This window comes from Diadema antillarum, unplaced genomic scaffold (assembly GCF_040938485.1).
Source record: "Diadema antillarum isolate AM-2024a unplaced genomic scaffold, OU_Dant_1.0 seq00000546_RagTag, whole genome shotgun sequence".
Classification (NCBI taxonomy): domain Eukaryota; kingdom Metazoa; phylum Echinodermata; class Echinoidea; order Diadematoida; family Diadematidae; genus Diadema; species Diadema antillarum.
The window spans coordinates 1,853,024-1,879,039 of NW_027271492.1; the positions used below are offsets into that span (position 1 = coordinate 1,853,024).

Consider the following 26,016-nt stretch of genomic DNA (forward strand, 5'->3'; position numbering starts at 1 on the left):
TCCTACTGTACCACAGCTATACATGATGAACACTTGCTTGACTAGCTTACAGACCCATATCATAATCAACATAAGATTCTGATGACAATTGGTCTCTTCCACCACAATAATTTTCCATTCTGTATTGGGTTATCTGACAGAGACTGAAAACTTACCATATTCAGAACAATGACATAGATAATCTACTTCTAGAAAACTGAAACAACAACAACAAAATCACTATTCAGGAATTTTGAACTTGTAGAACAAACTGTAGCCAGAGAAACAGAATTGGTTGAGTTTCCCTTCCCATGACAATAGAGGACTGTATCAATGTGTTTAAAGGGATGGTATGGTTTTACTTTGGTTTTGGTTATCTCAGTCATTTCAAAACCGATTTTCATCAAATAAGATAGGAAGTCTTCATAGAATATGCTCTTTGACATTTCATAGAGTGGTTTCTAAGCATCGCGCAAAAAAATAAATAAATAAATAAAAGCTGAATCTTTATCTCAACTAATATACTATACCATCCCTTTAATCTACATGTATATTTGCTAACTCAGATGTTATCTGTGCCAGTTCAGAGGCTTGCCCAAGGTTTGTCAGATGTTTGCTTAAATCAGCAATGAATGAGCTAATATGAAAATGAAATCCTTACTTCAGAAAAAAAATAAAATAAACATTGACAAATAAAAAAAAAAATGGTTAATTTCCAGTGGGTATCTGTAGCAGTTCAACCATGTATGAAAAAGCATTATGAACTTGTGTTCATCCATGAAAATTACCATGCTATTAAAGCAATAGAAAATGATACCTGCAAGTCAGGATTCCATACTTTCACAAACTCACTACAACACTTAGGTCATTCTTTCTTCTTTTATCTGCATTTCTTAGCCGTAGACACAGCGATGCATGGTCAATTTCATTTATTTTGCTTTTTGTCTTTTTTTATTAGTAACACCTTTGTAGTCTATGTTTGGTCAGAAGAACATCAAATAGGAGATTGTGTTAACTTACAAAATGTGGATGGGGCTAGTACAAAAATCTCTAGTGCCTATGGTTGTATTGTATGTACTTGAGTGCACACATTGTTTGTGGCACATAACTCTCAACTCTTTTCCTCTTTCCTTTTCTCTCTATCCCCCCCCCCCCTTCTCTCTCTCTCTCTCTCCCTCTCTCTCTTTCCCTGTCCCTCTCTTACTTTTTTCTCTGTCCCTCTTTTTCTTCCTCTTATTCTGGCAGATTAATACTGGAAAGGAATGTAAATGCCAGTAAACAAATAATCACTTATAATATCTACTCTCTAAATACAACCTGACTAAGGGGAAGCTACGGCACAGGTGAGTTGAGTGCAGGACAGGATGATCCATTTAAAGGCACATAGACCCAGTGGTTAAGTTGAATGCGTACGTGGGCACACAGTGCAAGTTTCCTACAGAGACCTATGCTATCGACTCCTCTTTAGCGCTTATGCTTCTAAGACCCATTTCCACGAGTCCGAAGAAGTCCGATCTACTGTAGTCAGTGGTCCAATCACAGTTCGGCTCATGATTCGGCTGATGATAACAGCTTTTAATAGCAAACTTCTTCTGCACGATGTCATACTAAGAAGCACGCACCCTGGCATCACTACAGACTGCGTGATGCGCAGAAGGCAACATTACATAGCAACACCTACGCGCTTTACTCTTGATGAGAGCTCAACTTCGGCAATCTTCATATCAATACTATTAATGGTGATCGGCACTATCATCCAACAGCTCCCCCGCAACTAGCGGGTCTGCGCACCTTTAAAGTAACACTGACACACACTATCAACTCTCAGTCAGGTTATTTTCACATTAACCCATTGAGGACGGGCTGATTTTGCTACACCATGCATTTTCCATTGACACTTGCCCGAGTATACTCGGGACTCATCCTCAACAGGTTAAAACTTAACAAACTGATGTTTGACTTCAAGCTAATCATGATGTCTGCCCTAGTTAACAGGCTATCATAATATAAAATGCAAGCTGAAACAATCCATAATACAGGAACAAACCTGGTTGTAACCAACCTTAGGGGAACTTATTCTTGTTTTTCAATATTATGTGTCTTTGTAGTTGTCATGAATGATGTTGTTAATGTTGCTTGTTTTGTACATTTTTTTTAAAATTTAATCTGGGGGGGGGGGGGATTAACAGAAAGAACCTGAGTGTACCCAGAGACTGTGTGGCAGTCACTAATATTATGCATCAGTAGATGGGACTACAGTCAAGATCATTGCACAATAAATCATCTTTGGCCATCATTCCTATCCCTATTATAGACCCAGAAAAAATGGTTACAGAGATAAAGAAACTCGCAAACTATATCCTGTTCACATTAAAATTGAACAGCCCACATTATGCTCTAACAGAAATTTCTTGAAAAGTGCACTGTGATATTTGAAAATATTCAATGTTATAAAATGGGTTCAAGAATGTAGCCAATAGGAAGCGCTGAAATGAGACACACCTTCTTCCTTTACTTCAGTACAATTGCACTGCCTGTAATCCTATGGTAGATTGCCGATCGTCTGTGCGCGCGGCGGCTCCTTTGATGAATTGCATGCATACACGCTGTCAATCCTGTAAACAACTTCTAGTTCGGGCTGCCGGCCGGCCGGCCTGTCTTCCCTTGTGCATAACATGTGTGGCTTACGTACGTATACTCTACTATACGTACACTTTGTACAGTACAGTAGACCAAGCGTTATGGGACCGGACGCGTACATGGAGTCACTTTGAAGAGCAAATCCAACGATTTAGCAGGTTAATTCTCACGCCGTTTTCAGAGTATGTTGTCTAGTAGGCCTATATGAGGAGTCTATATCAAGTCTTTAAGGTAAAGGGTGCATATTCTATGTAAAATAAGTAAGTTTTCATGCGGGAACTTAAGTGTCCGGAAACCCAACCCCCCATTATACTTATACTGTATGTGCGGGACTTCCGCGAGTGCGACGTGCGTAAATGTTTGGGACGAACATCTTCGGACGTCTTGACCCACAAAGGTACATGAAAAACGCTGAAAAATGATGTTAGTTTTCGAATTTTCGACCCATTTTATAAAACAAATGATGCACAGGATTATTTCGTGGCGTTAGTGGAGTCGTAGCTCACTCTCGGGTATTTACAATGTAGTGCAACATGCACTCGGCTTCGCCTCGTGCATGTTTCACAATTGTAAATACCCTCGAGTGCACCATGCCTACACTAACACACTCTATCCTGTGCATCATTTGTATAATAATTCATTTTCAGAGTTGGCCATCTCGCTGTCCTTAAAGGAGCATTCCAGACGATTTTCATAATTTCACATCATGTAGTAATTTAAATCAACAGCTCCATGAAGAGATTTGTGGAATTTATTGTGGTCTTTGAGCAGAGAAACCAATACTCTGAAAAATCTTAAACAAATTACTCTGAACAGTGTTGATTATATAGGAGCCTCATGTATATTTCAGAAATGTACAGTAGCAGTATAATTCCATTATAATACCACTTGATTGACAAGTTCACCTGTGTAGAATGTATGCATACCTTCTTCTTTTGTTCTGTTTCCTTGAGCCCCAAGTCATGCATTCTTATGGTGAGGCTGCCATGTCATCATCCTTGTTCATTGCAATTTGTTACAAATTTTGTAAACATTCTTATTCCTCATCCCAATTACTATAACTTCTGAAACTCTGTACTCGGTATAAGTAATTTATCGTTCAAATGTAAAAATCTGAAAATCATTTGGAGGTTTCCTTTAACCTACAGAATCACGCATCCCCCACTCGGGAAAGATAATCTACCCTTTACAGCCAGCTACAGCCATGTGAATCCACAAATCTGGCATGCTCCCAAAAATAGTTTTACGCTGGCAAATTGCCTCTATGATTTTAAGCGACTGTGTAGCGTGGATTCTTGTCTCGTGTGTGTTTACATCATAATTTTGATGATGATAACTGGCTAAAGCCAGCATAGTGAGCAGTCCTGCGGAATGATGACATTTTTCACTATCATACTCAATTTCCAGTCCAGTCTGTGCATTTCCGGCACTGCAGTTACAGTATGCGTACTTTTAAGCATGTCTGCATCCGTGCCTGGGTCTGTACTGTGAGTTTTGTTTGTGTCTGTACCTCATTCAGCTCTCTATCATTCACTTATTCACCTATCTCATCATAAAAATCAAACCATTATGCATAATGACATCACATTAAATTCATTAGGATGGAAAGAAAATTAATGCTTTCCATACTTGCTGGAATATAGGGGTAATTATTGCAATGCTCATCATCTAGCTTAAGCAGATTTTATCTAATTTCATCAAAAAAAATGTTTCATGAATAGCATTGGCCTCAAAATTGTACAGATTAATTGTGCAAATAATTTTGTTACAATGTACATCAAAATCTCAATTCAAATATCTTTTGACATACGGTACATTAAAGTAATTTTTGTGTGTAAGGTCAAATTAATGAAAATGATAATCAATACTATATATACTCTATAGATCTATTAGTTTGTTTTTGATCACATATTTTTGGTTAACTGTTCAGGTTCATACCATTCTTCTGATGGATCAATCCTTCGTATTTCCTACAGTGAGCATAACATTCAGGCTGCAAAACTGTCTCATGTTATGTATGGAATAATCATAATACAATGTTGTATCTAAATATTAAAAAATTTGTGGAAAACACAAAATATATTCTATGCAGAAGTTGTTCAAAATGTAATTAATCTATCTTGAAATAGTATTTGTTTGATAGAGTCCACATCAGATACTTCTTTTGTTGCACATAAAGCCTGAATTCTAGCAAGGAGAGGTTCATGATATCTGCATAGAAATCCACAGTTCAACGGAACATAACTTTTTTTTTAGTAATCATAATATAGAGTAATTACTTTAAAACATACGTCATAACGTTGTTCTTGCTCTCAGGGAGCACAAACAATGCAGAAAAATTCCAAGTATTTCAGTCTTTTCAGAGTTCCAATCGACTGTAAAATCATTAATTGTTACTTTCCCAGAATAGCATGTAAACAATCTTTCAGTATACCACATGACGAGTTTCATTCAGAATCACTTGTCCTTTGTGTGATATATATAGATCATTATCAGAGAGAAGTCTTGTCATTCACAGAATATGAAACTGATGAGGAAACTCAGCAATTGATAATAAAAATTAAGAGCAAATTATACACAATGATATTTTTCCTATGTTGTTCATCTTTTCACAAAGCACTGTATATGCCATATATTTTGCAAGAATTCTAGTTTCAAGAATTTTGTGAGTTGGGTGGTATCAATTTGCAAATTTAACAACACAAAAAATTTTTAACTCTAATCTTGACATGAATGTGATGTGAACATGAATACATTATTCAATTCATCAATGTACTCTATGATTGCAAATCTTGAACCATTTGAAAATTGTTGGCTAGCCCCAATTAACAAAGAAAGTTAAGACTCGCGGCATGACGAATAAAGTGATTTAAAGGACAAGTTCACCTTCATAAACATTAGGATTGAGAGAATGTAGCAATATTAGTAGAACACATCATTGAAAGTTTGAGGAAAATCAGACAATCCGTTCAAAAGTTATGAATTTTTGAAGTTTTTGTGCAGTACCCACTGGATGAGAAGACTACTGCAGTGTATGAATAACTTAGATGTCACATGCGTACAACAATATAAGGAAAATATAAAGAGAATTTCACAAAATTCCATCTTTTGAAAAAAGTACACATTCCCCTGACTCGTTACCGACAAATGTTATGGGTAATATTATTCCCCCTGCCTTTAGAAAGAGGCAAGTCAAGTGCTCTTTTATTATGCGAAAAAAGTGAAAATATGTTGAATTGTCTTTTACATTTTCTTTATACTGTTGTACGCATATGACTCACAAGCTGTAGTAGTCTCCTCATCCAGCGGTTCCAACACAAAAATTTAAAAAATTCATAACTTTTGCATCGATTGTCCAATTTTCCTCAAACTTTCACTGATGTGTTCTACTAATATTGTTGCATTTTCTCAATCCTTATGTTTATGAAGGTGAACTTGTCCTTTAAGAGAAGATCATGGTACCAATATCTCTTCCTACTAAACTATGTGTAACTAGTTTGGTCAGCACATAAGAATTGGCTTAACCCTCCCCATAAAGGACAAGAACTCCACTGTTGCTGTACCTTGATTTTATTGGAACTGAAACATTGAGTATCCTCCCATTTGTCTGTGTGTCTCTATGGATAAACATTGGTGTGTGTCTGTGTATAAAACATACCTGTGTGTGTGTATGTGTGTGTATGTGTGTGTATGTGTGTGTATGTGTGTGTATGTGTGTGTGTGTGCACACATCTTTTTCATAGTATTGATGGTGGGCACAATGCATTCTTTTGTATGTTTGCAAAGTAGTATCTATGTATACACTAGAAAAAAAAAAAAAGACTCTTTCAAGCTCTTACCAAAATAAGATCCGGATGGAATTAAGTGTCTCATTGTGACAAGGCTTACATCCACTTTCTATGGATACTAAAATACACAATGGCAGAGAAGGTTTCTAAACTTGTATGAATTGAAAACCAAGACTTCTCCTGTCCTCAGGCAAACTGACTTACTTGAAGTAATTCCATTGGCAGCTCACACAATAGAAGCTATACTGGGATGATAGGTGTGGTGAGCCATTAGAAAGAGTGTCACGACGTACAGAAATGGTGTAGGGCAGACATAGCAATTAAAAACAGTAACAGCAACAGCAATTAAAAGCATGTATTAATATCATACAGGAGCCTGCAGGTGACTGCACCACTCTAATGATGGGGAGAGTAGTTAATAAAAGTATCAATTACGCACACACATATATTTCTTCAAAGTCATAAAAACTCTTTATGCATGCTACATACTTTTTTGATTGACTATAATGTAACCGCAAGCTATGGTGATTGACACACAGATCCTTCCAAGTCAGATTTCACTTTTATTGTGTGCCTGTGTGTGTGTGTACATGTCTTTAAAGCCCTTGGTGCTATGCAAATGAAAGCTAATATGTGACCCTGCACCTCAAAACAAACAAAAAGTCGCCAGACATGAATTTTCAGTTACAAAACACTGTACGACCATATTCTAAAAGAGCAGACTTTAAGCTTTAAAATGATGTACAACTCAAATCAAATGGACTCTCCTAACCTATCTAAATATTGGAAAGAAAGCACAAACTCAGGAAAAGTGTGAACTGAGAAAAGAGGCTCTGAAGTACAGTGTCTATTCAAGCGTTTAATCTTTACGAAAACCGTGCTGGCTGGGCGATGAATGGGACAATAAACAGGAAGCAAACCACCAGAGTAACAACAATGAAGGGATTATTAGATTAAACTGAAATTAAGCATGCCTCATTAACACATTCTGTCCATAATCAATGCCAACTTTCAAAGCAGTAGCACTATCCTTTCAAAAGTTATTAGAGTTGAAAGTGAAGAGTGTGGACAAGGTTTCTCAGAAATGAAAAAGGGATTCTAAAGACACACCTAATCTCACTATTCTACCCAAAATGTTCGAGATAAACTGCTAAAAAAACACAATTTCCTGCCCGTTTTATGATACCAAATTTTAGCATAATGTAAAAGAAGACCCGCTCTTTCAGAAAATATGAAAAAGTCCAGTTCGGCTAGGTTGACCCATTTCACTTATTTTCAGTCCTCACGCAAAATCAGTGTGTGCGACTTTATGTTCGTTTTGAGGTGCACGGTCACATATGACCAGGTGAGGGTAACAGATGGCACACACACTGCAGGCTACACTATGAGCGACTGCCCAAACAATCTTTGCAAAAAAATTCCTGTATATTCAACATCACATGGGATTTATTTTTGGTTCTTACATGTTACTTCAACCCTGTGAACAGTATTTGCAGGACACTCCGGCATATTTTCTACACAGTACGCTAAACACCCCCACTCACTCTTACACAATACACAGGCAAGCAAACAAATGTTTTACAGTACCAGTATTACTCACTGAAGGTTACAGACTTTGTTCTTTTGCTATATATAGAGACATACACAGCTCAACTATTTTTAATCTCAGAAATTCCTACTGACTCTTGATATAACAGGACAATGTTTGTGTAATCTTTTGCTGGGTTGATGCTCTGTATTATTACCAAAAAAATTAAAGTCGATCACTCAATGCAATCAATGTAATGTAGAGAGCTATAGAAATTGGACTACAGTCTACACTGTAGTTGTATCCACTGCGTAAACACACATGAAATAATGGCTAGCCTGAAATATGTAGACTGTGTTTGGGCCCAAATGAAAGAGCATATTTCATTACCTCTTTTCAGGATATCCTCCTTATAATATGAGATTACAACTCTGTAAAACTTTAGTCAAGTATTAGGTGCATGAATGTTAATTAAATAATTTACGATATGTACCGTACAGTACTCTAGCTACCTAGCTGTGAAAAAGAATGTCTTTGCCCATTGTATACAGAACGGTGTATAATATGGTGAAAAATTGGCAAATCACATTACTAGTTTTAACATAAAAAGTGTAACAGATTAAGACAGTAACATAGTACAACAATATGTTTGTTTGTTTGTTTGTTTTTCAAATAAAGTACCTAGAGAGAAGAACATAATTGTTTTCATTTTTTTCATGTACAAACACTCTAGGTTCACACATTATCTCTATTTCTATCTCCCCCCTCCCCCCTCCCCCCTCCCCCCCCCCCCCTCCCCCCCTTCCCCCCCCCCTCCAATCCCCCTTCCCCCTCCCCCTCCGATCCCCCTTCCCCCTCCCCCTCCGATCCCCCCTTCCCCCTCCCCCTTGCTTTTATACTATGGATACACTCTTCCTTTTTAAAACTACAGTTGTACAATATACTGCATGTTCCACAAACATAGTGCTCACAGAAACAAAGATAATTCATTCAAGGTTGCAGAATACATGGATTACAAGGCAATGTGAATCAAATGTAAAACTCTGCATGCAGGGTGTGGCACGGTTAGCAGACCAAGTGGCAAATGAGAAAAAAAGGTCAATGTCAGCAATTTCTGGTAATTTCATATCAATTCCTAGATCACTTTTGGAAGTAAAAACATACATTTAGGTATAGGATTCCAGGAAAGGGATAATTCTGGACAAGAAAATATACCCATTCACGACCTGCATTGTGAGATTTTAAATGAAATATCTTTTTAAGAGAAAAAATGATTATTAGAGCTTTGTTTAATCCTCTATCAAATGCACATTATGTTCATTAATATTGTCCCCTTATAGGAAAATAATCAGCTACACTCCAGTGAACTTTCTGTTCATCTGCCCTCTTGAGAATAAAAAGCTCTACACTAACTATTTCAATTTTTCACAGACTGTCTCCCTCTCCCTCTCTCTCTCTCCTCTCTTACTCTCTTTGTTTCTTTCTCTCTGTCTTTTATTACCATGCTTGTCCGCAGCATAAGTGCGATGGACTTACATTAATACATCAACACATAAATAATCAGAAGTACGAAGGTTGAGTGCGGTTTTCGCCTGTCCTCTTCTCTCACAAATCTGTGCTGCTAATGTGCCAAGCACTCCACAGTATCACTTCTGTCAAAATTAATGATCTTTATGATGAAAACTTATACGGCAACACAGTCCCATCACCTCCTTGGGCTGTGTAGTCCCATGGTATTCAAAATAGTGCTGGCCTTAAAAATAAGATCAAGTACACGTGTGATCAGTGTGTATAAGCATGAAAAGTGAATTTTTTTTTAAATCAATGTAAAATCCTGATAATTTTCAGAAAAGCACAACATTGGCAAAGATGTCCAAGCCTGAAAAGATTGTATGCAAATTATTGATCATCAAGTTTTGATTACTGTTCTCTGACTGACTCTTGGTTGTCTAGTCTGGGTTACAGCACTGTCTTTACTAAATTCTTTTCATGATTAAAAAAGGGTTCTTTTTACAAACATTTACTACATCATGCAGTGTATTTTTGTTTCTTTCCTGCTGGTTGTTGCTGATCGTCATAGAGAAGACAGTGAATGACTGGGATATCATTGTCATTCCCTTTATGGTTGAAAACGATGCAAAATTCAAGATTATATTCGACAATGATCCTCAAGTTTATACTTTGTCAGACGTAAACAGTGTATTTGTGTTACTGTATTAATTGTGTTATTTTCATGTGATTATATGTTATTGTTTATTGTCATTCTCATTTGGCTGAATGAATAATAATAATAATAATAATAATAATAATAATAATAATAATAATAATAATAATAATAATAAAAGTGGTAATCTGCACTTTGGCATGAACTGGCTGAAACACCTTGTAGCGCCCTGTTGAGTGTTGATAATGACCATAATATTAGCACTGGCTGTTGACCTTTGACCTGGACCTAATACCTAAGTCTCAGCATCAAATTGATCGATCCAAGATTATGATTACAGAGTGTGATTAAACATTGACCAGTACGGCCTACTGTACATGTGTACCAATAACATGTGTTTACAAAGTAATTCATGTACAACAGTACATGCAAACATACAGAAAAAAAAAACTCATACAAAAAGCTCTTGAGTCATCCTCACTGACATCGTACAGCTTTATTTGTATGCCTTCACCCTACTAATCAAGCAACCCCTATGTCCACAAAGTAATTAGGGTTCTAAATGTGTGTCTGTGCAATAACCACGGGCATCCAAAATTGGGTCAAAACGATAATGTTCAGTTGTCAAGTCGTTTGGCTTTTTAATGCAGAAGAAGTCATGCTCCATTTTAGGGTAAATGGCAATATGAAACATACTCAAGTTTGTACAAATGTTGTATTCTAAATCAATGCAAAAATTGCAACCCCACCATAAAGTACATGAGTGCAGTAGATTTATGGGTCACTATTTAAACATTTGGGGGCAATACACACCAAATACACCTTGTAATTGCATACCATGATATACACCTCTAATAAGTATGAAAGTAATCAACCTATGGTACAGCAGAGATTAATGCAATATTACCATGGCAAAAGACTAATATCCATATCAATATTAATTAATTTTCACTGTAAACCTTGAAAGACAACTTCATACCAGTAAATTACTGTCAATTATGGTAAATTAATATTTAATACATATTAGGCGTAAATATTCACAACTGAATGACATGCGCCTTGACAATCAAAATACGATAACAACAACAACTGGGGGATTATATTCCCAACGTAAAACTAAAAATGCATAAAATGTTTTATTTCCACCCTCACAAAAACACTATCAATACAATATAATTTAAGTGCAGCTGATCTTCAACTATGAAGGATGCACTTCTACAGAAGAAGAAGAAGAAGAAGATTACCCAGGTACGTAGTTGATAAACATCCTATCGTATAGTTAACACCATCAATCCCTGGCATATTACTCGAAACATAATTTAGTACATGTTGGCACCTGTATTCTGTAACTTATGATGAAGTCACTCTCGTGCAGTTTGCAGTCTATCAACACTGAACGCACACTCTCTCATTTCGCTATGACATCTCCAAATGTATGCATACCTTCTAATATTTCACTGTTAATTCAGTCCATAATTTCCTCACTGAGTTACTGTCATCATGCAGTTTTCTATTTATCAAAATTAGAGTAAAAAGTTCTGCTGAGATATACTGTCTCAATGACACTATGCCTACCTTGCCACTCTCAACATTGCACTGTAAATTCAGTCAGGCAAGGCAGTCAACTATCCATTGTAAGAAAAATGCTGGTGGTTGTGTTTACTAAGGCAGCCTGTATCATTGTACGTGTTTATGTTACTTGTTTATGCTTCGTATGCAGCAGTAAACATGGTCGGCGTGAGATATAGGCACCAGTAACTTCGAAAAAAACAAAACGCATTATTGAATACTGTAGATTCTAAGCCCTTCATTGACACAGCACGTTTACTACGCGAGCATAGCTGTAGCGCAGTACAGAACGAGTACACGAGTCAAGTACCGCCCCCATAATCGTAGTGTGCATTGAGCGAGCTTACCATATGAAATCCTTGCAGTGGCTACAGAACGTCGGCTGCTTGAAAAATCTCGGGATAAATTTGTGATTCTTTATCTCGTGCACGTTCTTCTGACGTAACGCACCCCTCCTGGCGAATCCTTTCATCTCCGGCTCCGAACCCGACATGGTTATTCCTCGGTCAGGCCGCGACTTGAGGCTGGAAAAATTCCCACTATGAATGTCAACCCGCAAAGCAGTTTACAGCAATGAGGCGGATGCATCCAACACTACGCTTGGCTAATGTACAGCGAGCTCCCGTAGAGAATTGTGTTATCCGATATGCAGCTACTACACTACTCCCGTGGTATGGCGATTCAAGACATGCATTCACACCAATGCAAAGGGAAGCTACCTCGAAGCACAGCAAGTAGCACAGTGAAATGCAGTTTGTATTTCCCTGGCCTGGCGCTGAGCTCGCGTACAGGAAATACGTGTACACGAGGGCTGCACTTGCACGTATTATGTATTGGTGGCGGTATTGTGTATGGGTGTTTCTGTGTGTGTGCGTACAGTGATATCACGAGCGGTTTTTTTTTTTCCGTAGGCACGGACGCGACCCGTACCGAGTGTGTAATAAGAGCTATGCTTGATGCTAAAGCAGTCCCCAAGACCTGAAAAGAGGCGCCACCACATGAGCATCGTCGTCGCGGTGTGGCTAACCACGGGCGTATAAGGGGCGAAGAGGGGCGTGGCATCACCAAACAAAGAAATGGGTTTACCAGGGAAATCCCCTGCATTGTTGTAACAGCAGCACGCGAGGTGCCGCGATGGTGTGAGGTGCCGCGATGGTGTGAGGTGCAACCAAACTACCCTTCCCACCACACTTCAAGTGTCTCTGAGTGCCAAACATACTTCAAGCTGTAAGAGCTAACGATCAATAAAGATCGGTAACAAAGATATTTTCCCAGGAAGAGGGAAAGAGAAGGAGGTAGGAGAGATTGGAACTGAGATTATGAACAGACTTAAGAGCTATTAAAGCAGGAGAGAAGTCAGTGACTGTATTCTTCTCCAGAGTTTTATATGGCCTCCTGCAACAAACAAAATGAGCAACAAAAGCAGCAACCTTCGGATACCAGTTCTCGCCACGATCGTCCGTTTTTCTCACTTTTACATGTCCTGTTACAGCTGTATATCTTATCTTCACATGCATTATTTTGACAACCGTTCAAAAAAGAATGAAAGAAAGGAATGTAGGCATATTTTATTTCATGTTCTGAAAGTTAGACGCGTCAAGCCGTTTTAGGGAGTAATTCCGAGGGGAAAATCCCTTTGAAAATCGGACGCTACTTTTGCCAACGGACGGCGCAATAAGCTGAACAGCAGATTATGCACATAGATTTGTTGATAGCTTCGATATCTTTGTTCATTCTGACTTCAGTATCGATATCTTTGTTCATTCTGACTTCAGTATCGATATCTTTGTTCATTCTGACTTCAGTATCGATATCTTTGTTCAGTCTGACTTCAGTATCGTGGTCGCTTCAGGGAGAGGGTGCTATACAGTGGTGAACTGATAATCCAAACAAATCAGAAATTTAACATCAAAATCCCTTGAGACTGTATAAAGTAGATGAAAGCATTTTTAACTGCTCTTTAAGGAAGATGCTATGAATCTACATGAGAAAAAAAACGAGATTATTCCACAAAATAAATGAGAAGTCGTTTTGGTATGGTTCCGCTATTCATACAGTAATACATCCCGTATATTTCAGCTTAGAATTCTAACAAGCGTAAGCGTCTTCATTATCAACAGAAAGAGCAAATCTAATATAAATTTACAAGCACTTATATCATAAATAGGGTTCCTGTACAAAATTATATGCTTCAACTTCACCGTAAGATCACAACAGGAAGCTGATAATCATATCATTAATCATATCATTTGGCATAAGTTCAAGATAAGCCTGTATTATACAACAGGCAATTATCTTTTTTCTTGTACATGGTGCTTGATTGCGTCTGGCGCTTTCCATGCGGCCGTCGGAATCAGGCATCGTCCCTGGACCTCAACCGGAGCAGTAAAGCCGGCAGGGCCCCATGCAGAACCACCTCCCCGTTGGATCGATCAGCCCCTCCTTTAAAAAAATAAAGAAAGAAAGAAATGAAAAAAAAATCAGATATTGAGGCTTCTGCCACTGACAGCAGCCATGAATGACATGAAATATCATTAGTTATTATTGTAGCAGTGGTCCTTAAAGGACGATTTATGGTACGTCATCTGGGTACTCTTTTTGTGCTGTTGTTGTTGTTGTTGTTGTTGTTGTTGTAGTTGTAGTAGAAGTAGAAGTAGTCGTAGTAGCAGTAGTAGTTGTTGTTGTCGTTGTTATTGATGATGATGATGATGATGATGATGATGATGATGATGATGATGATGATGATGATGATACCTGTTATTGTCGTCGTATATAGTCCTTCAAGTCAATGCTGGAGTTGGGGGTCATGATGACGCTGTTGATATTTCAATCTTAATATAGGCCTACATCAAACGATATTCGGTTTTTGGTGCTGCTATGACAGAAGAAGCGATTGAAATAATCTTATGTTTCAAAAATATTTCCGTTCATGAAGGAAATTGATTCAGTCCCAATATATGTTTGTAAATCGAATACGGATTAATATAATTTTACCAGCTCTTCAACGCGCAAAAAGGTGCCTTACACTGTTTCTTTTCAAATCAAGTTATGGTTTGTGTGTTTGTTTTGTTGATTTGGTTTTTTACCGAGTCGGTCTTCATGATCAGGATATTACGTGAAATTGCCTTACCAAATCCCGTTAGCTCTTTTAAATTTGATAAAATTAAATAGATAAATAGTATCATAACAAACAGTTACCAAACCGTTTTGCCGCAGCCACTCATAATTCTATTAAAAAAAGTCTCTGTTTAAGACAACAGTGGTTAAATGATTAAGACCATGGTTTGCGTTCAAGCTTTCTTCTGGACTGTAATCAAAGTGGTAATATACTAAAATAAGTTATCGGCTGGATTCATTCTTGTAAAGGTATAACGGCAACGTCCTTCGTGTGCCAAAGCAGACGCTTTACTACTCGTGCAGCTAATGACGGGAGCTGTCAGACGCTAGGTCACTCTCGAAGTACAGATGGCTTCAAGGAACAAATGCTATGTTGGTATGATGAATATGAGTGGCGGATCCAGAGGGGGACGCACCGGGCGCGCGCCCCCTCTTTATTTTAGGTTAAAACAAAAGAAATAAAAAGAAATAAATGGGGGTGCGTGCGCCCCCTTTAATTTTGCAAAGGCGCCTCCCCTATACGGAATTCCTGGATCCGCCCCTAAATGTGATGTGGTCCTTGACAATCAGCAATCAGACGATGAACAGCAGACATAGCAAGGTCAGAAATGAAGGCGAGCACCCATGGCTATGGCAATTGCCACTAATAAAATGAACAGGTATAAGTATCGTCGCCATTTGGCCCGCTAGAATCTTAAAGACAACTGTCAAGATTGAGTCGTTGCCTTGGCATTTTAATTCATTATAACTTAACAACAAGGCAGATATCTACGTGCTCTTCGTCAGATGTGTCACATTTTAATTTCAATTGCTACAAATCTAAAGTTGTTTGGCTGTTTGGTTGTACATCTGCCAGGTCATCGCGATATGAAAGGTGATAGAGCGCCATCTATTGTTCATTGTTGGCTACGTATTCGTTGAGGCGTGTGCACGGAACTCTACACACAATATTCTGTGGGCGTGTGGGTATGAATGAAGTCTATAGCTGTTTTACTATTTTAAAATCTCTAATATGTAGCGGACTTTGAAGCCAAAACAGCAACATGCAACAGCATGACTCTGAAAGATATCTGGGCTGGTGGTATACTGCTTGACGAACCAATAAACAATGATTTGTGTTTAGTATTACACTGTTGGTCATTATAGAATGAAATGAAATAATATCTTAGATTTGAATCCACAGTTGTTAATTTTTTTATTTTACAGTCTATACGTGTACACGAATGTGTAGTTGAGGGATTACACAACGTCCCCCAGTTATCATAACACTGAACAAAATTGCGTATTGTGTAATAATTTCTTTCGTTTGAGACTGAGTCTATAAAAGCCATTGCATGAAAAGAAAAAAGAATGCTGTGTTTTACGAGGCTGTTCTTTTTTTACGGACTTTTTGAACCACATTAAAATCAGGTTCCCTTGGGCTATGCGGCCTGGTCCAGCAAGGGAGGTGTCAGGAATACAGATGGAGAAGCAACTCCTCGTCATTCATGTAAAAAAAAAAATGTTTGGGTTGCAAAGCATCATAATGTGATGTGTAACATTCCTCTAAGCTTTGAAGTCATGCTCGGCACTGCTCTAGAGCCAAGACGAAGCATGGAGAAGAAAACATTTCACGTTTCGTTGAATGACAAGCTGTAATTCATCGTAAAATTATGAATGATATGCGATAATTTTTTAGAATAGTTTCGGAAAGAAAGTTATAGACATGCATTTTTTCGCTCTTCATAATGCTCAAATCGAAATAAAATGAAAATTCAGGTCCTCTCAAAAGCTTTGTCAAAAAAAAAGAAAAAAAAAAAGAAACATTAACGGGAGGCATGGAAAGTGCGGACACGGAAATCTCGTGGATATCCGATCTTAACCTCGAGACGAGATGATCGGCAACACTGTTGAATCTCTCTGCAGATTAAACCGGGAAAATGCCGAGGAGCATCATGGAATCAACGTTTACCGGTGAACCGTCAATGGGAGATTGCTCCAATATGGTTACCCACAAAAGAAAAACGAGCAAATGATGCCCGACCCCTCGTGGTTCGGCCCATCAGGTGACTAGCAAAATTCAGCTAACGGTATCAACCAGGCACATTGCGCCATACGAAGAAGAAGAAGAAGAAGAAGAAGAAGAAGAAGAAGAAGAAGAAGAAGAAGAAGAAGAAGAAGAAGAAGAAGAAGTTGTCCACCAATATACATGTATGACTATCCTGCATACTGCTGACGGTTCGCATGTGACGCACATCAAATAATTTAAAAAAAAATTAAAAAAAAGGCGGAATGGGTTTTGTTAGCAATGGATTGTCTTGTAATGTTTGTTGGACAAAACTGCACCATCTAAGGCCAAGAAAATATGTTTGTTTTTTTGTTGTTTTTTTTTTGTAACGTGAACGTAAGAATCTAAGCTCCAATTTTGCATAAGAAATATTTGTGTGGTTTTTTTTTGCAAGGTAAGACTATGATTTTGAATAACACTCGCTTCTTAAACTAAATCGTTCAATGTCCAAATTTAATGATTCTGCTTTTTGGGGGGAAATTGGACAAAGTAGCATGCAGAAGAGAGCTGCGCATTATGGATGATCGATAATGACGTCATAATTAGAAGAGGAGAGAGAGAGAGAGAGAGAGAGAGAGCAGAAAAATATGATTTAAAAAACATGGAAATGAGCAATGAGCGTTTATTCATTCAAAGGATGTACACAGGAGTACATCACAAAGTAATATTTAGACACCAAGATAATCACTAACGTAAATTGATTGGATTCTCGTAGAGGGAGCATGATAATAACATATGATTATCCCACAAACACCCATAATACCACGACACAATAATGGATTTTATATACTGAATAAAGATTTGGGTTTGAGAGACATTTACCGTTGCCAGAAGATAATGAATTAGTTGACATTTATAAAGACTTTACAAGAAAACATAATTATCGTCATTTTGGTTAGGCCTACTTGAAATTCTTGATTTGCTTTGCTGTTGTTTTATTAGACGTCCGTAGTAATATGTTGTAATGAATATTATTTTTTCTTTTCGTAGGCGCAACGTTTTAGATATCGTCGAAAGGTTATTCCCAACGCAGCGCGTTTCTCACGTCATCAAGAAGACTTGGATGTGTCTGCTGGGGATATTTTGCATCCAGATCCAGACTCTCTAACCTCAGGAGAAAAATTACGATACGCACCCAACATCCTTTGGAACGAGCGCCATCTACGTTCTTTTCGAGTTGGTTGTTTTGTGTAACTTTATGTTCCGTGTATGTTCGCTTGCAGAAAAAGCTGATTGATAAGAGACTGTCGACAGGTTAATTTTCAGGGGTGAAATGTGCTTCTAGTACCTGTACGCTGTTTTATTGCCCGCATAGAACTTATGACTGATTACTGAAGGAGAACAGTGAAATTAACCCCCGAAACACAAGATGAACAACTAGAATAAAAAACAGCGAACAACAAAAATGCGGCAAAGAGTGAACAATACAAATGACTTTATAAGTAACAAAATGAATGAATCTTTTGAAGCTCTTTGTAATCATATGTTTATTTATTTGTTTGTTTATTTCAAAGAAAATTTTGTCTTATTTGATTACTACAGCAGTCAGGACGGTTATGTGATTTAAAGATGTTGGTTTGATTTTCTCCTTTCCTTTACTTCACTGTTGTGATAACTGAATAACTGTGCGTATTTTTCTGTCAATCATTTTCATTAACTTGCTTCAGGTTTAAGAAACATTTTTATTGGAATAGTGCTGTGGATATACAACATTATTGTCTTGGATAACTTAATTACAAAACAACACCACCACCACCAACAACAAAAAAAGCACCATGAAAGCCAATTTTGATATCGGTAAGGGTAACCGCTTAAGAATGAAGAAATCATAGGCAGGATTATGATGGACAGAGCAGAAAAGATTAATGATAATGAGACATGGTGTCAAATTAATATTCGTTCAGTGAGTAAGGCGATTTACATGATTTTGTAATAGATTCTTGCCAAAGCAAATTGAGGGCAGTCGTAAACATTACATTCACCAGAAGAGATGATATAGTATTGGTGGAGACGAGGATTGTGCTTTTAACTCTTTGTGAGATACCAGAAAACAACTTACGAATTACTACAGAGCATACCATTCTGAGAGGAATTCAAAGTTTATTTGATGAAAATCTGTCTTGGAATGGCTGAGACATCCAAAAACAAAGTAAAACAAAGCAAACATAATAAAAGGTGGGTCCCGTGTACTTATTAGTATTGTTTTGTTTTGGATATCTCAGCCATTTCAAAACCAGTTTTCAACAAATAAACTTTGAAATAATCTTGGAATTACATGCTCTTTCACATTCCATGAGAGGTTTCTCATTATCTCACCAAAACTTTTAGAAACATGAAGTTAGGTCTCAACTAAAACTATCCCTAGGACAACTATCCCTAGGACAACTACGTTGCGAGCTTTCCACTGCATTTTAGTGGCTCCAGTCATTTTTCGTAGGATATGTTTTGATCTCAACCTTTCATTGCGATGACGAGCATGTTCGTTTCAAAAGAAATTATATTTTGCAAACTGACGTCACTGTATTGTCATCTCATTTGCATACCTTGTTGATTCGTGTTCTTTTGAAAAATGGAACAGATTTTGAATTGATTTGAAGTCAATATGCCAAGAGAAAGTAGGCCCCTATCAGAAAATGAAAAGACAGGACTGATGGAAGAAAAGGGAAAAAATAAGAAAGAATAATTGATGAAAGAACACCTAATTGAAAATGATTACAATCACAGTCAAAGAGACTTCAACGAAGAAATGAAAACAAACAAAATGATCGTACTTGAAACCCAACAGCAGTAATTCATTACCGGTACTTAGAAAAGCTCAAGATATCAAAGAGGCATAATTAGCGGACTAGATGCTACATCATTACAGGCGTTTCGGAATGAGAGACACATGGATACCGTTTCATTATTGAAAGGTTTAGGATACAAGACTAATAACCGCTTGCGCCGCGAGCGAGAGCGCGTTTAGCGTTGAGTGGAGGATGTTTGGGATACACGGAGAAAAGAGAAATCACATCGTAAATATTCAGTCATCGATCGACCGAGCGCAACTCCACTATCACACAGTTTAGATGTAACGACGATCCATCACGCCTTAGGATAACCAGGAGACTGAAGTAGGAATCCCATTTCGGATATAATCCTGGATATATTTCTCCGACTTTCGCGAATCGAACGCTGCTAAAACGTATTTTTGGAATAATATTTTCTCGTTACTGGTGTGTTCGTTTAGCTCCAATTTCTTCGGTGCTTGGTGTCATTATTTGTGAGATTGAGCGACGCTGATTTGCCTGCGGACTGCCGCTTGAAACAGATGCGGCAGCAGTCGGCGTAGCCAGGGGCGTCGTTTCGGAACTCGTCGACTCACACACTTGCTCGTTCATTGATTTGCGTGATAGCGGAGAGGAGGGAGGTGGTCGTTGAAGCATTGAGAGAAAAGAGTCTCTTGGAAGATAATCTCCCACCACCAACACCACTTTCACGCGTTTTCAGCCCAGCGTGGTGCACTCCAGCGCACGGAGCAAAGACTGATAACACAAACAATGGTCGAATGCAGGGCCGTGTACTCTTTCAAACCCAAGGAACCAGATGAACTGGAATTTAACCAGGGCGATGTACTCTTTGTCAAAGTAAGACATATTCCATCCACTTATGATTTTTTTTAAAAAATTGATTTATGCCCGTTTGATGGTTGAAATGAAAGATTAATTACAGTATAAGTGCTTTCATATCATATGAAAATATGAACTTGTCTTCATTGAAATCTGTAGACAGTCATCTCCTATTATTTATTTCCAGTCACAATTAATGTTTCCCTTCAATGTTTCACACAGCAGTGCTCAGGATTTCTGTATGCGTGAAGAAATGTGTTATAAAGCTTTAAATGACAGATCAGTATCAATGAAATATAGTAAAGAATTTTTTTCTAAAGATATGTGAGAAAGAAGAATATAGAAAAAGTTTTGTTGAAAAGGTAACAAAAGTGATTTGTTTATGCTGTGGAAAAAGGGAATATTTATTTCTCTCATTGATAATCAACTTGATCAAGAATGTCTGACTTCTATTTTTTTTTTTTTGGGGGGGGGGGGGGGGAATGGCTTAGATCAGTGCATATAGCCGTTCCAAAGGTCAAAACCAGGAAATGCTACTTCGCTTGGTTGTGATTTGAGTTTCACTGATATGCTGTTGTACAATGTATGTCTTTGTTTGTCAAAGATATTGTGGTATCTTCATGATGAAGGGGTTTTCCCTATGAATGTATATAATTATGAGTTTTCATAGAAATCAAACTGAAAGATGTGGTTCAACCCTCAAACAGGGGAGGGGCAGTCTCTTCATGGTTTGACATTGTTGTGGCTCAAATAAAAATTTTCAATTATTGCAGACAGAGCTATTTGATGGAATATGTGTTAATGAATAAGGACATTGTAAAGTCGATATCAAAATATTTATAACCAAGTTTACCATGCTGGTAAACTGTAATTCAGTTGCAGATCCAGGATGGGATGCACCAGGCATGCGTTCCCCTTTATTTTTTGTTAAAACACAAGAAATTAAAACAAAATGGAAGGGGGCATGCACCCCCTTCAAAGGGTGTGTACAGTTCCGGTCGAGGTGAAGATTTAGCTTTTAACATTTTGCGAGATATTCAGAAACTACTCTATGAGATGTCAAAGAGCATGCAGTTCTAGGGGTGTCAAAAGTTTATTCGATGAAAATCGGTTTTGAAATGGCTGAGATATCCAAAAACAAGGTGAAACAAAGATATCCTAATAAAGTTGTGGCATGTCACCTTTTATTATTAGCACTTTTTTGGATATCTCAGCCATTTGAAAACCAATTTTCATCAAATAAACGTTGAATCCTTTGTAAAATTACATGCTCTTTCATATTTCATAAGAGGCTTTTCATTATCTCACTTAGGAATGTTCAAAACATGAATCCCTACCTCAACCAGTACTGTACAGTCCCTTTAATTCTGTAAAGGCGCCACCCCCCCCCCCCCCTTACAGAATTCCAGGATCCATCCCTGTAATTGGATATTTTATTCTTATGTATACGGTACACTTTTGTTTCTGAAAAAAAAATTAAGTATGTGATAAATTCAATAATCAAATTAATTATACTTTTTTGTGTGTGCATGAAGCATATATTTGCAACTTTTTTTTTTCAAAAATAAAAATGTTTTTCCAACTTCGTTTAAATACTTTAATCTTCATGAAACATCAGCAACCATGGCAGCATGAATGTACAGAACTTGCAACAGGATCATGCAGGTCAAATCTGCAGTTTCAAACTTGAAATATTGCTGTAAGTGCATGTGCTTTAAAATGAACCCAACCATAAGGAAGCACCATGTTCTGCTTTTAAAAAGAGTCGTTGAGCAAGCCTACAGATCTGATAACCTGGATGATTCAGTTATCTTGGAAAAGTGCCAGTGATGTGTAGCATCATCGCTATTTTTCTTTTCGTTGTTGTTGTGTGGATGTCGTCAAGCCTACAATACAACCAAGCTGTACATTGTATATCATGGTCAACGTGCGCGGCTTCCTGTTGTACAGTATCTTGCTATGACTATGAATAGGAGATATTGCCAATCTTTAAACACCTGTAAAGGTACACATCCTATGTGTTGAAAGCACTCATAGTGTACATTAGTATCCCAAGGGGGAAAAGAGACTTTGTTAGTGCTATGGAACCAAAAATGTCATTAAAAATGTTCAGGAGGACATAACAGATCATTCATGACTGAACATGCCCCAAGCTTGTACTAGACTTCATGACACAGTTGATGTACAGTTGTAAGCCTAGCCTGCTTCCTGCCTGTCAGCACTACAAGAAATGCTCCTAAAATCTCTTTGTGTGTGTATGTGTGTGTGTTGGGGTAGGTTCTCCACATTTCTTAATCAACATTATATTTTCTCCTGATTATCCTCTTTAGGATTTCCTCTGTGAATGTGTCGTAAAGTGTCAAAAATTCTAGTCCTGAAAATTAAAATGATGTTGAATATGATAGAAATAATTGTGGAAAAAAGTAAGCCACGAACATTATTCCTATTTCCCTAGGAAGATGTGATTATGTGGAGAAATGTGTTGATCACACGAGCAAGTGTGAGTGACCTATTTGAGAACCTCCATTCAATTCAATTCAATTCAATCATAGTTTATTTCCAATCAACGAAAATCAAAACGTACAAAGTATACATGTCATGAAATGATATTGTTCAAACATTTGCGAAAGATTCATGTAGTATCCGAGATAAATTATATAACAACATATATTTATATATATATACAATAATTAGGAGGAACAATACATACCGTATATACTTTGTGGGCGTGCGGAAAATAGATTCGATTATGGAAAATAGTGATCCACTAAAAAGCAAAGCTTGTTGGACGTGGATCGCTAGATAAATAATGAGTAAATAATATATTATTCGAGAGTTTTTTTATAGCTATTGTATTTGATATTAATAGATTATTTAAGTCATTTGTAAAGATATTCATGTAGTTATATTGAGATACGCAGGTCGGTTCATTGATACACAATGAGAGCATGCAAAAAGAAGAAAGTTTGTGCTCTTGATTGTATAAAATCATTTTACATTCATTTTAAAATTTCGTTTCCCTGCTACCACCTGCACTATGTGGTGAATTTTAAATACAAGAGAAAATCACCCTGAAAACAAAGAGTTGTGTTCTCTTCACAACCTACACTGTTGTAGTGTGGTGTGAGTGTGTATGAATGATTATAACATATCGTGTTATGTAAATATGTTTGTGTACACCTGTATGCATGCATTGGATGTGTGTATACAGAAATTGAATTCAGTATATGTAAAAGGATATTATAATGGAACATGTGGATCGTGATTGCGTGGGTCCAACACAGAAGGGTATATTGTCAGTTTGTGGAGTGAAACTAACCAGATAGCCAGCATGGGTACTTGTCATGTAAGTGCTTCCAGGGAGTAGTGATTGTTGAGACAATACAGTTTGAAGTAAAGCTACTATAGATTTGTTTCAAGGCTTGGTGATGACTTAATTTATAAAAAAAGAATAATTTGATTATCCTTTTTTTTTTTCAATTAAGAGGAGGTGCTTTCCAAACACTTATACAGAAAGTTTGTGATTATGCAATTTTGTTATGCCGCCTATTTAATGGAGCCTACCTTTTGTTCCTTTTTATCTTTTTATTATTTCTAAATCAACCATCATTATGAAATCTATTTTATAAAGAGGCTCCACAATACATTAATGAAAAGAAGTACTCTATACTTATGAATCCACTTACCATAATCCTCCAAGCAAATTTTCTAGGTAGTCATTCCACAGACCGACAAAAGTACATTGTATTGAAGCTGCTCCTTCTCATACATTGCCCCAAAACTTTAGAATTCATTGTTCATGAAGAAAAAAAAAAAGCTTTCATTTGTTTGTGTCATGCATTTGTGTAATATTTCACACTGTCATATCTGTTTGTTAATCCAATGTAAGTTTACTATCTTATATGTTGCTATTCGTATAAAGCACTTTGTAGGCTCTACTCTTTAAGAAAAGGCACTATACAAATGTCATGATGTATGTATGTACATGTATGTATATGCTAGCACTTTTCATTATCTGAGCACGTGTCATATACATGCCCCTCCCCCCCCCCCCCCCCCCCTTTTCATTACTTCTCTGAATACAGCTGGCAGCTATATTGCACTAAATGTCAATTGTCTTAATAGTAATGGCTGTCAGAGGATTAAATGATCTTTGTTCTGAAATTGTTGTTTTGTTTTCTTACTTTCATTCTTTCTGGCAGGGTCCGGAACAGGATGGAGCTGGTACAGGCTGGCTCAGAGCTCAGCTGAACGGTAGAGAGGGGCTAGTACCAGCCAACTATCTCACCAAACTACCGTAAGTCTTTCGTGGAAAAAAGTGCATGTGATGTGCTGTCATTATAATATTCCACCCATTTGGGAAGTGGACTTATTTGCCCGTGATGTTGTTGACTGGCGATGATATCCTCAATGCTTAATTCTACTTTGAAATTTCATTCAAGAAGAAGAAGAAGAAGAAGAAGAAGTTCAAGAAGAAGAATTTATAGTAGTAGTAGTAGTAGTAGTAGTAGAAGAAGAAGAAGAAGAAGAAGAAGAAGAAGAAGAAGAAGAAGAAGAAGAAGAAGAAGAAGAAGTAGTAGTAGAAGAAGAAAAAGAAGAAGATTGATATGAAGAAGAAGATTAAGAAGAAGAAGAAGAAGAAAATGGCTGATGGTCATGATGGAGTGAAAGTATGAGGAGCCTGGGTGTTAGTATCATGCTCACATGTTAATCCATCCATGCATGCATGCATCTTTCATGTGTCACATTTCGTTTTAATACGCTTACAGCATACAAAATGTGGGCCGAAATGGATGTCCTGCAAACGATATAATCTGAACTCAGTATTGCGTTTGCATGATCTTCCTTTTCATCTCAACTCTCCTGTGTGTGGAACATTCCTGTAGAATGGCACAGAGCACACAAAATGCTGAATGAAATATGTCAGGCATATGTCCTAATCACCACTGTTGTGTGGTTGTTTCAGTTGCCCTTTTATAACTAATATTAACAAAGATATCTTCATATTGTTTTTCTTTCATTATTGATATGAAAGTAATCAGTTGTAAGTATGGTAGCTGTCAGTATGATTAACAGCCCTTTTTGCTCAGGTAATGCAAGCAGTCCATGTTAAAGGACATATCCACATTTATAAGCATGTGGATTTAGTGAATGCTGCCATATTAGTAGAAGACATCAGTGAGAGTTTGAGGAAAATCAGACTAGATCCATTTAAAAGTTATGAATTTTTGAAGTTCCTGTTCAGTCACTGCTGGATGAGAAGACTACTACAGCTTGTGATGTCACATGTGTACAACGATATAAAGAAAACAAAGAAAATTCATCATGTTTTCACTTTTAAAATAAAAGAATGCTTGACTAATTGCCTCTTTCAGAAGACAGGAGGAATAATATTACCCTTAACATACATCAATGACAAGTCAAGGAAATGTGCACTTTTTTCAAAAAGTAGAATTTTGTGAAATTCTCTTTATATTTTCCTTATATGGTTGTACGCATGTGACATCATACACTGTAGTAGTCTTCTCATCCAGCAGTGACTGTGCAGATACTTCAAAATTCATAACTTTTGAACG

General features: G+C 37.3%; 1 protein-coding gene and 1 pseudogene across 2 annotated transcripts in view; one reads left to right on the plus strand and one right to left on the minus strand.

Annotated features, from left to right (window-relative positions):
• LOC139734745 (protein kinase C) overlaps nucleotides 1-12,446 on the minus strand; it is a 247,772-nt gene extending 235,326 nt beyond the window's left edge. For both annotated transcript variants that reach the window (XM_071645542.1, XM_071645543.1), the window contains exon 1: nucleotides 12,016-12,446. In XM_071645542.1, the coding sequence (XP_071501643.1) occupies nucleotides 12,016-12,161 (146 nt within the window). In that variant the 5' untranslated portion in view covers nucleotides 12,162-12,446. The remainder of the gene's footprint in view (nucleotides 1-12,015) is intronic.
• Nucleotides 12,447-19,942: 7,496 nt separating this feature from the next.
• The window catches only part of LOC139734734 (growth factor receptor-bound protein 2-B-like), a 33,966-nt pseudogene continuing 27,892 nt past the window's right edge, over nucleotides 19,943-26,016 (plus strand).